General features: G+C 43.0%; 1 protein-coding gene across 4 annotated transcripts in view; it reads right to left on the bottom strand.

Annotated features, from left to right (window-relative positions):
- PTPRO (protein tyrosine phosphatase receptor type O) overlaps positions 1-7,112 on the bottom strand; it is a 164,349-nt gene extending 157,237 nt beyond the window's left edge. For 2 of the 4 annotated variants that reach the window (XM_070754275.1, XM_070754276.1), the window contains exon 1: positions 6,188-6,337. In XM_070754275.1, coding sequence (XP_070610376.1) covers positions 6,188-6,274 — 87 coding nt within the window. In that variant the 5' untranslated portion in view covers positions 6,275-6,337. Of the gene's footprint in view, positions 1-6,187 lie in introns of all 4 variants that reach the window. The other 2 variants (XM_070754277.1, XM_070754278.1) reach the window with 2 other exon arrangements.
- Between the last annotated feature and the right edge of the window lie 7,599 nt (positions 7,113-14,711).

The raw sequence follows: 14,711 nt of genomic DNA, 5'->3' as shown, positions 1-14,711 counted from the left end.
TCCCGAGGCTTCAGAGAAGGGTGGCACACAAATCTAATAAATAATAATAATAATATTAATAACTGCACTCACAGTTGTGACTCATAGTTATGATACTAGTAATGTCTTGGAGTCCTGTGATAATTTTTTTGAAACTTTCTGACAAGCAAAGTCATTGAGGAAGATAGATTCACTTAACAATCCTGTTACTAACTTTAAAAAATGCAGTGGCCCAAATCATTTTTTTTGCCTCTTCTTAAGAACCATTTTCTACTTAAGAACCCGAGACTGGAAAAGTTTCCCAGGAAATTTGAGAGCAGCACGAAGGGCCAGCCAATTTCCTGCCATTCCCCCTTTAATCCTGGCCATCTCAGGCTTTTCTGGGCTTGGTGGCACTTAAGGAGGCTTTGGCAGTCCAGAGCAAACAAAGCATTTTCCTTCCTCTGGGCGCTTGGAGATGGAATAAACTTCTGCCAGCACCCAGAGAAAAGAAACGCTCCCTTCGCTCTGGGAAGCGACTGTCCTCCTCCTCTTCTTCCTCCTCCTCCTCCCACCCAAATTCTGAGCTTTTATTTCTTTCCTAATGGGTTTGCATACATTATTTGCTTTTACATTGATTCCTATGGGAAAAATTGCTTCTACTTACCAGCTTTTCTACTTAAGAACCTGGTCACGGAACGAACTAAGTTCTTAAGTAGAGGTAGCACTGTACTATGATCCTATAATACAAGTAGTCCAGAGGTACTATTCAGCTGGTTTGTATTGGTTCAGGCAAGCCGATAGTAGCGACCTACCGCCTGCCTGTCCCGGTGCTGTGCTGTCCTATTTAGCCGTACACATGTGTGCAAGCCATACACAGAAAGCTGTGCACATTCACGGAAGGGGCGTGCACTCATTTTTGGTGCTGCATGAACCAGTAGGTCCATTATGTGAATCCCACCTCTGAGGAAGTCTTTGACTTGCAACCATTCATGTAATGATTGTTTATGGTTACAGCACACTGGAAAAATTGGCTTATGATTAATTCTCACACTTATGACAGTTGCAGCATTTCCATGGTCCCTGATCAAACTTTGAGTGCCATCAACCAGCATGTGCAGTATATTTACGATGGTTGTAGTATGCTCGAACTGTCACCTGCAACTTTCCTACAGCGCTTCTGATAAATAAAGTCAGTAGGGGAAGCTAGATTTACTTAACAACCCCATGATTAGCCTAACAACTGTGGAGATGTCAAGAAAAGTCATAAAATGAGGAATAACTCACTTAATAACCGCCTTGCTTAGCAGTTGTTCTTGATATATTCTGGCCTTTGAGTTTTTCTTAGCACTGCAAGCCACAGAAATACTAGAGTTACCTGTGGCCAATAGACTTAATAAATAAATAAAATCAGATATAAGAATGAAAACTAATTTTAGGACAAGACAAAAAAAAGACTGATTCATCAAACAATAAGGCATTATCATCTCAATTAAAGATACCCCAACACTTCCAGGTAGATGGCTATATGGAGTCCAAGATAATAGCAATAGCACTTAGACTTATATACCACTTCATAGTGCTTTGTAGCCTTCTCTAAGTGGTCTGCAGAATCAGCCTATTCTATAAATCTGGATCCTCATTTTATTGACCTCGGAAGAATGGAAGGCTGAGTCAACTTTAAGCCGGTCAAAATCGAACTGCTGGCAGTTGGCAGAACAAAGAATTGGGCAAGGCTAAAAAGGGAACTAAATTGAAGCAAATGAATTTAATCTATTCAATGATTATTCTCAAGGTAATTAATAATTTTTTTCTACTGTCATTTTCAAAGATATGACTTTGTAACTATTGCAGGATGGACTTGAAACTGCACGCAAGGATTTAAAGGGATGGATGTGTTTTGCGGGAGAATTAAACTACGGAAATAGAGCATGATTTTTTTTTAATTGCATAAATCAGTCACAACAAGCCAGATATGCTTTTAGCATAGTCCTTTTTATAAGCAGAGAAAAGGAATGTCAAAGCCATAGAGTAAAAGTATAAATATTATTAGTTTGATCTGTGGCTACATAGCTGCCTCTGAATCCTTGACATCTGTGTATACAGTTTGGTTGAAAAACTGCATACAACCCACTGTTTATTTACAGGAACCTGTGTAAATATGTGCTGCAAATACAGCCAAGGGACCTATAAATAAGTAGCTGATGGTGCGCAAAATCCTTTTGCATATTCATAGAATTAAGCAGGCAGAATCAGAAGCAACTCTATTGTCAAAGATGGAGCCACCAAGACAGACCATTTCTGTAGGATTATACACAACCCCTCTACAAGAACAGAACTCCTGTTACTGTTATGAATATGCAAAGTTCAGATGCTTGGGTTTATTTTAGCTGTAGCTTGCTCCAAAAACAAGAATGCTGCAATCTCTAACACATTTCCCATATTGTTTGTATCTTTCATCATCTTAAAATAAAAGAAAGAATAAGAAAGACACAGAAACACACACCAACACTCAGTTTAGGAACTGGCATGCAAAGAACTTGAATGGGAAATGGAAGGCAATTAATGCTGGTATTGATTTCCCTAGAGAGACCATCCCAAAAAATAAGTGGCATAGAGAAAGGGCACTTTACAAAATCAAGAGACCATTACAAGACAGATGAGTCAAAAGCAAGGGTTCCTTCTGCTGGGTAGCCATAGATTACAAGGTCTATAATGGCCATACTCCCACACTAAACAGTTCCTGGAATCGAATAAGAAACTGTCATATCATGAAAAAATATGCTGATATACGAAGGAATTGTACGAGTCTCAAGGAGATTCAATGCAGCCTGAAATAAATAATCATTTAGTCTGCCTAAGAAAATTCCCTCCAACCTTAGCCTCAAAGACTTTTCATACAGCAACTCTATTGAACCATACACATCCTAATATTTTCTAATAGAATTTCACTTCCATAGTTGAGAATTCTCTCTCTTCCCCATTTGTTTTATTTTTATTACTCTGGTTGCTTATTTCTCAAGAAGCTAATGAGACCTTAACCAACTAGGCAAATAGACCTAAGTAGCCACAAGCCAGATTCCAAATGTCAAAGTGATTTACATTTCTAGAAACATCAGTTTTTACACTTGAATTCACTAACAGCATTAACTGATTATACTTGAAAAAGGTAATCCTTGTCCAATCTACATCCCCTCCATGGGCACTCTTTGTTGCCTCCTTCATCTGGAATAATCAAAGGAAGCCTGTCTCAGAGGACCTGATTTGCATTCAAAAATGTAAGGCTCAATCCTTACCATCTCTTGCCACCAGTGAAATCTACTTGCCTTCCTTGCTGTCACACAAAACCTTTTTCGCTATTGGTACACCCAAGCTGGGCCAAACCAGTAACATTTCACCCTTGCCTCTTGGTAAAGCTAAGGAATACCCCATCCCAACTGAAACTCAAAAAAGTTGTAACTAAACTATTCTCTCTTAGATGGACTTTATAGGTGCAGTTTCACAAACTCATCCCAAACAGACTATAAGAAAGTAATTTCTACTGAATTTAACTGAATTTGTTTGCAGAAAATGAATTCATAGCTGAATGTGTGAACCAGAGTTTACCAAATTCTTTTTCCTTCCTTATCCAAAACCGCTTATCAAAAAGTCCTTTTTTTTAACTTGATGTGAGTAAAATTAAATGTCCCGGTTATGGGCAATGGGCTCCTGTAACATTATCTAAAGAAAAAACACTATCTGATTAATTTATCCAGGTTTGGCAAACGCTAGTGCAAACCCCTTAGAATTGATAAATTGCATTGAGTGTCTCTACCAGCAGGAGGAATTAAGATCAGGGAGCTCTCCGTTTCAGCACTTTGACATGCCATAGATTGCTTGCTCTACAACAACAGTAAGCAACAACAAAAGAAACCTGGCAACTCCTGAAAAGATTTGACTTTTATCACAAAGGAATTGCCTTTTGGTAATTGTGTTTAATGAAGTGTATTGACAGCTCCCTTGGCATGTTTGCCGATCCTGGAGAGATTAAGAAACAACTCTGGAACTTACAAATGTACAATTGAGCACCGAGAGAAAGCAGAGAGTTGGGTGTGTATTTTGGTTCGCATGGCATAGATTAACATTTGCATCAATCCCTTTGCTTTCGGCATCACCTAATAGAAAGAGGACAAGTCTTAAAATAACCCCCAATATTTTTATTTTCTTTGTTGATAAATCTATTTTCTTGTCTTACTTTCTGAAATCTGGGAAGATGCTAGATGGCAAAGCAGAAATCACCCATTTGACAGAATTTCTTTCATTAAATGTGAAGTAGCCTCCAAGAATTTTCTGCTCAAGAATACTGAGGGTGTGGTGGTTAGCAGGAAGAAAATGTACATAAATAGCTGTCTGGTTTTAGCAGGGAGGGGAAAAGCCATTGTAAAAACTCCTATAACATTTTAGGCTGGAGATGATGGGAAGGGTACTCCAACACATCTGGCAGACAACCTTGTAGGAGGTGGCCAGATTGTCCAACTGGATGCCCCCTTTCTTTTGTCTAGGGCTCCAACAAAAACTAACCAAAGTCAGAACCAAAATGCTCCAATGATTGTATTGTATTGTGAGTCTTTTTGCATGATATATAGAAGTTTCAGTTCTAGAGTTTCTAACCTTTTGTGATGGTTGTGTTAGCTACCCGCAGTTCAAAGTCAAGGTACACATCCATATAAGTAAATGAAATTGTTTGAAGGGAAGCTACTAGATATCCCGCCATTGTAGACTGGACCGGGTAGAAAGGGCATCAGCAAATGTCTTCCATAACATTGTCTAGAGAAAAACTGCAAGGCTGATATTCGGGGGTTGAGTTTGATTCCAGGGATTTTGCTTTTCTCCCCCCCCTCACTTCTGCTTGCAGAACTTGGTAATTATCTCCCCCCCTGCTCGCTCTCTCCCTCTACCTAACCATTCAACTATCATCTCACTCTTTCTTTTTCTGTCTGTATGTATGTATGTATGTATGTATGTATGTATGTATGTATGTATATATATCTCCAACAAGAAATTATATATATAATGTGATGTTCCTTCAATACACCAGGGTGATTCGACACAAAAATATGTAACCCTTCCCTGGTGCAGAGCTGAAGGGATTAGATACTGTAGCCTAGAGGATAATTCTCTGCCTTACAAGGCAAAGGTTGCAGGTTCAAGTCCCAGTGGGTATGGCTAGCTGATGAGGCCAAAATAAGGCCGAAATAGATCTATCCTAGTCTCCCTTAATTTTCATCTGTCTATCTGTCCATCCACCCAAATCTATCTATCTATCTATCTATCTATCTATCTATCTATCTATCTATCTATCTATCTTATCTATCATCTGCTATCATCCATCCATCCATCCATCCATCTGCTATCATCTATCATCTATCCACCATCCATCCATCATAATCTATCCATTGATCCATCGATCCATTGATCTACCCATCTACCTTATCTATCTATCTATTTATCTATCTATCTATCTATCTATCTATCTATCTATCTATCTATCCATCCTCTCTTTAAACAGTAGATCTCAACCTAAAAAAGATGCTGAGCACAAAGAGGCCAAAAGCCATATTCCAAACTTTGATCCATCTCATCAGAAAGCCAAGACTGGCTTTCCCTGAGCCCAGTATACACGGATTTGCACCCCCCCTTACTTACTATAGACCCAGAGGAAGCGAAACAAGTTCGGAGAGAAGCTCAAGATTTTCCCCCTACACACACACACACACACACACACACACACACACACACACACACACACACACACTCCAATCTTCTCAGCTTCCCACCGTCCAGCCCAGCTCCTTGTCTCCATCTGGATCAAGCCAGTAGTAGGAGCAACAGCGACCATTTCTCGGGCGGTTTTTGACTCCTCCGTTCCTTCCCTTCTCGGCTCTCCACCGGCCTTCTTTCCAGAGAATTGGGAATCTGGGGCTGAGAAAGACCCCTGGGAAGCCGAACCCACATCCATTAACCACGCTTCCTTCTACCACCACCACCCCCAAAAGGGAGAGAAACGCCACCCGCAAAAATAATCGCAATGGTCTCCCCCCCCCCCCCGTCGCCCTGGCCCCGAAGCCGGGCCCTTCCCGGAGAGAAGGACCGAGAGCCCCCCGGGCTGGGCTTCTCTACGCTCAGCCGGTCGAAAAACCGTCGGCGGCGGGACCGCTCAGCCTCCAGGACCGGCGCTCGCTCCTCTTACCTCCAGTAGTAAAACAAAGAGCCAGAGCCGGGAGAAGCCGCTCATCAGGGCGCCGCACCTGCCGCCCGGGCCGACAATGTCGGGCATTGGAGCGAGGAAGGGGCCGCGAGGCCGACGACGCCCGCCCAGCCAGCAGCCCCTCTCGGTCGCTCGCCCGTCCGCCGGCTGAGGAGCGCCGAGAGCCCCAGACGTCCCCGAGCCAGCGCCGAGTCCGGCAGGCAGACAGGCGGGCGGGCGGCGCGCGTGTCAGAGTCTGTGCGTGCGCGCTCTCTCTCTCGCCTTGACAAAGTGGGTTGTGTGTGTGTCTGTCTGTATCTGTGTCTGTCTATGTTTGTGTGCGTCTCTCTCTCTCTCTCTCTCTCTCTCTCTCTCTCTCTCTCTCTCTGTGAGTGAGAGAGTCTGTGTGTGTATATCTCTCTGTGTGTGTTTCTGCGTGTATCTCTGTGTGTGGCTATCTCTCTCTGTGTGTTTGCGTGTGGGGGGGGGAGGAGTGTGTCTGTCTCAGTGTGTGTGTGTTTGTGTCTCTCTGTGTATATCTGGTTGTGCCTCTCTCTCTTTCTTTCTCACTCTCAGTGTGTCTGTATCTGTCTGTGTGTGCCTGTCTCAGTGTGTTTGTGTGTGTTTCTCTCTCTCTCTCTCTCTCTCTCTGTGTCTCCCTCTATGTGTGTATGTGTGTGTCTCTGTGTCAGACAATGGCGAGCCCTCCCTGGTGCGCAGACCCGCTGGGCAGCTTCGCTGTCGCGCCGGAGACCCACAGCGCCGCCTTCCTCTTCCTCTCAGGCGCTCCCTCTCTTCCGTGCTGCCTCAGCTTCCGAGGGGTCTCCACCCCCCACCACACCGAAGCTGCCCCCTCCTTCCGCGCCTACTCCGCCCCCTCCCTTCGCCTCTCTGGAGGGCGCGAGGAGCGCGAGGCCGCCCTCCCTCCTCCTCCTCCTCCGCGCTCTCCGGGAACTGCTGGGTCGGCTTCACGCCAAGCTCCGCCGGCCGGAATGGACGCGGCGCCCCCTTCCACCCCGCTTGGTTCATCCCCCACCCCCGTGGCTGCGCTCCGCCCCTTGGGTGAGACCCTGGCCCCGGCCCTACTTCCAACTGGTTCTTCCAAAGCCCCCGCCGAGGCGGTGGCGTCTCCTCCGAGTCTTCCTGTTACCAGATCCATCTCTTTTTCCTTTTCCTTCTCCCTTTTCTCTTTCTCTTTCCCTTTCTTTTTCTCTCTCCCTTTCCTTTTCCCTTTGTTTTCCCCTTTCCCTTTTTTCTCCCTTTTCTCTTTCTCTTTCCCTTTCTTTTTCTCTCTCCCTTTCCTTTTCCCTTTGTTTTTTCCTTTCCCTTTCTTTCTCCCTTTTCTCTTTCTCTTTCCCTTTTCCTCTCCTTGGCTGTGGCAGCATTGGTTGTGTCTAGACCAGGGGTAGGCAATTATTCATTCATTCATTCATTCATTCATTCATTCATTCATTCATTTGATTTTTATGCCGCCCTTCTCCTTAGACTCAGGGCGCCTTACAACATGTTAGCAATAGCACTTTTTAACAGAGCCAGCCTATTGCCCCCACAATCCGGGTCCTCATTTTACCCACCTTGGATGGATGGAAGGCTGAGTCAACCTTGAGCCGGTGATGAGATTTGAACCGCTGACCTTCAGTGGCCTGCAGTACAGCACTCCACCTGCTGCGCCACCCCGGCATTTTTGCCATGGGGCTGCATGAGAAATTGGGATGGTTTTAGAGGGCCGGACTAATATAATTAACTCAGTTCTACCCAATACTGTATATACTATTTATATACAGTATATACCAACACTGCGCTGGAGTGTTTGCGTGGTTTCTGTGCTCGACCACTCTCGGTAGGAGGTCGGGGTTCTCTCCAGTGCAAGGATGAAAAAGCTCACCATGTCTCCCAGGACTCCTCCGGTTCCTGCTTTCCTAGGTGAGCTCTTTCATCCTCACACTGGAGTGGACCCCGACCTCCACGGACCCGTCACAGACAGCGGGCAGGCCGGATGCGGCGTTACCAAAGTCTGGTCTAGAAGAAAGTTCTGGGTTCCTTGCCTAGGAAACGTGGCCAATGCCCTGCCTGTCTTTTTTGGGGCAATCTCCCTCATAGGGTTGCCCTGACAGTAACAACTATCCTAAGTAGCATCCTGTTCTGTTGGGCTCTCTAGTAGAATCCTCCCAAAAATTCACAGGTACAAATTTCAGACACACACATGTTTGAAAATTCAAAACAATGTTCTTTATAATGAAAATTCACTTAAACCAAGCACTCTTTTGGTATAGCAAAGAGCACTGGTCTCCAAACAAACTGGTAATTGGTACAAGTCCCTTATCAGTTCTGTGATACTTAGTTTGCAGCTGTGAGGCAATTCACAGTCCTTCTGCTTTCACAAAGTGAAACACACTTGCTATGGTTTACTTTCAAAGGGGGAAAAATCAGCACACAAAAAGTCAAAGTCAGTATAGCAGTCATGAAACACAACGATCAGATAATCCTCCACAATGGCCAAACCCACAGGCTGCTATTTATAGAAGCCTCACTAATTACCACAGCCCCACCCAACCACAGGTGGCCTCATTTTCTTTGATGATAACCTCTCAGTTGTTGTTGCCTATGCATCGCTCTCCGCATGCGTGACTGTATCATTAACTCTTGTTCTGAATCCAAGGAGGAGCTAGATAATTGATCTCCTTCTGAGCTGTCTGCCACACTCTCCTCCTCCCTGTCACTCATGGCTTCTTGGTCAGAGGAGCCTTCATCAGCAGATTCCACCCGAGGTAAAACAGGCCTGCAGCATGTGGATGTCTCCCCCACATCCACAGTCCTTGGGGCAGGAGCTGGGCCAGAGCTAACCACAACACCTCTCAAATCACTACAGAAGCCCATCCCAAATGAGGGTTGTCACCCATACATTGGTCTGTTCCTTTTTTTCGACTTTATGTCTACAAATGCTGAAAAAGCAACTTCACATAAATATGAAGTTGGAGAAGGCAAGATGTATTTCAGAACTTTTTCTGAACGGATACCCCCACCACACTCTTCCTGTACCACACTTTGGGAAACACTGTTCTGGACTAAAAAATGAAAAGGTAACAGGCTGATGAAAAGGAAAATAATATATTTCCTAACTGGAAGATGAACAGAGTAGACAAAAAAACTGGTGGCTGTTTAAGAATAGCTTGTGAATGTGACTTCACCAACTGTCTCAAAGTGTTGGTGAAAGGAATGAAGAAGTATGAAACCAGTACTTTTCACGTTTTCAGTTATTTTTATCATAGCAAAGAGGAACAACGGGGGGGGGGGGGCATCTTTTGAGTCAGATATCTGATTTTTAAGCCTGATCGAGTTTCCTGGTATCTGATTATGCCTCTTAAACGCTTTTATCTTTTTCAGAAGCAAATTACACAGGCATAGAATAATAATAATGGCTACATTTCTGCTCCGTTGTTTTAAAAAATGTGGGGTTTGACTGTTTTTGGGTGGGAGGAACTCTGCACATGAAAAGAAAAATGAAGGTCTGCTTTCAGACACAATAGCTACACCCTAATTTGTGAGAGTTGAACTCCAACTTGTCTCGTTGACTTCTAAGAAACTTAACTTTCTCTTCTGAATATATATTTCCTCCTGTATAATTAAAAGCTCAGCTGGATGGCTCCGTATTTGCTATATGTGTGCAATTGAGACAAAGTAAAATTTTAAAAATCTTTTGGAGGGCATATCTCTGAATATTTCCTACAAATACACTTAAGTTGCCTTAGCTGAATGTTTAAAAAAATATCAAAAGCTGTGTTTCTCTACTTGTGTGTATTTTCAGTTTTTGCACCTACAAAGACCAGAATTATATTAGCAATGGTTTTCATTAACACCACATAAGCCAACACATAAGTTAGTCCAGATGGGAAATAAGAGGTAAATCCAAGATTGGAAATGTGAAGACAATCCTTGAAAAAGATACTAGGAAAAATATTTCCATAATACTGTCAAGAAAATTATATGGCCGTGTCAGTGAAATGACCAGGAGCTGAGCTAGACTGAGAGATTTTATCTTTAATTCAGATTTGATGTGTTATAAATGCATGATCTTCCAGTAAATAATTTGAATTAGATGGGAAACACTGATCTCAGTTTATGCGGGTTTTATTTTTTAAAGATGTCAGTCCCTGCTGTTCATCTTGTTTTACATTTCAGAAATAGTTTGTATTTTTCATCCTGGGGTTCATCTTCATTAAGTATTACAATTAAACAGGTGGTTAGTCCGACCTTTCTTGGTTTTGAAGCCAAGTTAAACTTTTCAACACCACTGACAACCCAGCTACTCTCCAAAAAGACCTTGACTTTGTGTCTGAATGGTCAAACATTTGGCAACTCCAAATCTCAACCAAAAAATGCTCTGTCCTACATATTGACAAAAAGAATCAAAACACCAAATACAAGTTGAATAAACAAGACCTTATAGACAACCCTCACTCCATAAAAGACCTTGGAATACTCATATCAAATGACCTAAGTGCCAAAGCCCACTGCAATAACATCGCCAAAAAGGCTTCAAGAGTTGTTAACCTAATCCTACGTAGCTTCTGCTCCGGTAATCTCACACTACTAACCAGAGCATACAAAACTTTTGCCAGACCAATCCTTGAATACAGCTCATCTGTCTGGAACCCACACCACATTTCAGACATAAATACTTCAGAAAATGTCCAGAGATACCATTCTATCTATCTATCTATCTATCTATCTATCTATCTATCTATCTATCTATCTATCTATCTATCTATCTATCTATCTATTTATTGTTAGAGTTGAAAGGGACCATGCAGGTCATCAAATCCAAACCCCTGCCTGAGCAGGAATCCTAAAGCACCCCAGCCAAGTGGCAGTCCAATCTCCTCTTCAAAGTGTCCAGAGTTGGGGAGTTCACAACCTCCGCAGGCAGGTTGTTCCACTGGTTGATCACTCTGACCATCAGGAAGTTCTTCCTTACTTCTAGGTTGAATCTCTCCTTGGTCATCTTCCAGCCATTGTTCCTCATCTGGCCCTCTGGTGCTTTGGAGAATAGAGTGACTCCCTCCTCTCTGTGGCAACCCCTCGTATACCTGTATACAGCTATCATGTCCCCTCTGGCCCTCCTTTTCTCTAGGCTATCCATGCCCAGTTCCCATAGTCTCTCTTCGTAAGTCTTGGTTTCAAGTCCCCTAATCATTTTGGTTGCTCTTTTCTGCACCTTCTCCAGAGTTTCAATGTCTCTTTTGAAGTGTGGTGACCAGAACTGGATGCAGTACTCCAGATGTGGTCTGACCAGGGCATAGTAGACTGGTATTAATACTTCCCTGGTCTTGGAGTGTATCCCCCTGTTGATGCAGCTTAGGATAGTGTTGGCTTTTTTGGCTGCTGCTGCACATTGCTGGCTCATGTTTAGTTGATTATCCACCAAGACTCCAAGATCTCTTTTGCAGTCACTATTGCTAAGTGGGGTTTCTCCCAGGCTGTATGTGTGTCTAGTTTTTTTTTACCAAGGTGAAGGACTTTGCCCTTGTCGACATTGAATATCATGTTGTTAGTGTGGGCCCATAGTGTTAATCTGTCTAGATCTTTCTGTATTTTGAGCCTGTCCTCTAGGATGTTGGCTACCCCTGCCAGCTTGGCTACCCCTGCAAATTTGATTAGTTTCCCTTCTACTCCCTCGTCCATGTCATTGATGAAAATATTGAAGAGTACAGGGCCCAGGATGGAACCCTGTGATACCCCACTGCCTACCTTCTTCCATGTGGATTTGGAACCATTGAGGACAACTCGTTGCATGTGATTGGACAGCCAACTGTTTATCCATCTGCATGTGTTGTAACCTACCCCGTTTTTTTCTAACTAGAAGAGCCCTCCACTCCTTCATTTGCAACAGAATATCCTACGCAACTAGACTCACAATCCTAGGTTTAGAAAGCTTAGAACTACCTTGCCTCAAACACGCCCTAAGCATAGCCCATAAAATCATCTGCTACATAGTCCTTCCTGTCAACGGGTACTTCAGCTTCAACCACAATAACACACGACCACACAACAGATACAAACTTAGGGTAAACCACTCTAAACTGAACTGAAGGAAATTCGCCTTTAGTAACCGAGCAGTTGATGCATGGTACTCACCACCTGACTGTAGTACCATCACCTAGCCCCAAAAACTTTACCCTTAGACTATCCACTGTTGATATCTCCCGATTCCTAAGAAGTCAATAAGGGCTGTGCATAAGTGCCTACCGTCCCCTGTCCTAATGTTTCCCTCTTACTAGTATCATGTTTATAAACATTGCCATATCTTTGTATACTACCAATACATACTTGACAAAATAAATAAAATAATAATAAAACAAGTTGGCATCTCTGCATATCCAGACATGTACAGTACAATTCCCCAAAATGGTGAACAGCAGGACACAGATTGTACCTTCAAAGGAATTGGAAAAAGTATAGCAGAGGTCTTCAAACTTTGACAGCTTTAAGACTTTTGGACTTCAACTCCCAGAATTCTCCAGCCAGCATAATTTAAAAAAGATTAGATTGATCTGACCCTTCATTCAGGATTGGCTTCTCAACCTGGGAAAAACTGTGGACTTCCATCCCCCAGAATTCTCCAGCAAGAGCAACCATTGCTGAGGGTTTTTAAATTGGATTTCACACATCTGTAGAGTGCATTGGTTGAGAAAATCTGCATGATCATTTTATGTAGGATTTCTTTTTGCAATGTTTCCAGTAAACTATAGTAAATCCATCTTGTCTTTCTGTCTTAGCCAGTTAGTTGTTCTGTCGGGCTCTCTGGTAGACTCCTCCCAAAAATTCACAGGTACAAATTTCAGAAACACACATGTTTGAAAATTCAAATCAATGTTCTTTATAATGAAAATTCACGTAAACCAAGCCCTCTTTTGGTATAGCAAAGAGCACTGGTCTCCAAACAAACTGGTAATTTGTACAAGTTCCTTATCAGTTCTGTGATACTTAGCTTGCAGCTGTGAGGCAACTCACAGCCCTTCTTCTTTCACAAAGTGAAACACACTTTGCTCTGGTTTCAAAGCAGGGAAAAATCAGCACACAAAGGTCAAAGTCAGCAAAGCAGGCACGAAACACAACGATCAGATAATCCTCCACAATGGCCAAACCCACAGGCTGCTATTTATAGCAGCCTCACTAATTACCACAGCCCCACCCAACGACAGGTGGCCTCGTTTTCTTTGATAATAATCTCTCAGTTGTTGTTGCCTATGCATCGCTCTCCGCATGCGTGGCTGTATCATTAACTCTTGTTCTGAATCCAAGGAGGAGCTAGATAATTTATCTCCTTCTGAGCTGTCTGCCACACTCTCCTCCTCCCTGTCACTCAAGTCTTCTTGGTCAGAGGAGCCTTCATCAGCAGATTCCAGGGGGGGGGCAAAACAGGCCTGCAGCATGTGGATGTCTCCCCCACATCCACAGTCCTTGGGGCAGGAGCTGGGCCAGAGCTAACCACAACATTAGTTAAGTGCCATCAAGTTGAATTTATTCCTGATGGCTCCATGCTCAAAAGCTCATCTTCTCAACCTGTCACCAGTAATAACCTTTAGATCTTCCAGGGACAGTTTTATAATCCCTCTGATCCTGTCCATTTTCCCTCTTGACATCTCTTTTTCCACTTCCTTCCTGCTTGCCAACCATAGCGTTACAGGAGCTGCTGATACAGTTCTACAGAGGAATCATTGAGTCTGTCATCTGCACTGCTATAACTGTCTGGTTTGGTTCTGCAACCCAACAAGACCGACCTTCAGAGGATAATCAGAATTGCAGAAAAAACAATTGCTGCCAACCTGCCTTCCATTGAGGACCTGTATACTGCACGAGTCAAAAAGAGGGTGGTGAAAATATTTACTGATCCCTCGCATCCTGGACACAAATAGTTTCAACTCCTACCCTTAAAACGTCGCTGCGGAGCACTGCACACCAAGACAACTAGACACAAGAACACTTTCCCCCCGAACACCATCAATCTACTAAACAAATAATTCCCTCAAAACTGTCAAACTTTTTACTAAGTCTGTGAATTTATTTCTACTAGTTTTCTCATCATTCCTATCATCCTTTTCCTCCCACTTAGGACTGTATGACTGTAACTTGTTGCTTATATCCTAAGATTTTTATTAATATTGATTGTTTCTTCATTGCTTATTTGACCCCTATGACAATCATTAAGTGTTGTACCACATGATTCTTGACACATGTATTTTTTTCTTTTATGTACGCTGAGAGCATATGCACCAAGACAAATTCCTTGTGTGTCCAATCACACTTGGCCAATAAAATTCTATTATATTCTATTCTTTAGATTTTCCAGTGACAGTTTTATAATCCCTCTGATCCTGTCCAATTTACCTGTTGACTTCTCTTTTTCTACTTCCTTCCTGCTTGCCAACCACAGCATTACTGGTTTTTTTGTCTTACTTTCCAGAATAAGTACCAATACCCTGACTGTATCAATTTCCTTATTGATGAGACTTTTCTCTTGACTTCT

Source organism: Erythrolamprus reginae, chromosome 6 (genome assembly GCF_031021105.1).
Source record: "Erythrolamprus reginae isolate rEryReg1 chromosome 6, rEryReg1.hap1, whole genome shotgun sequence".
Classification (NCBI taxonomy): Eukaryota; Metazoa; Chordata; class Lepidosauria; order Squamata; family Dipsadidae; genus Erythrolamprus; species Erythrolamprus reginae.
The sequence above is the reverse complement of the archived record's forward strand: the minus strand, read 5'-3'. Positions and strand labels throughout refer to the sequence as shown.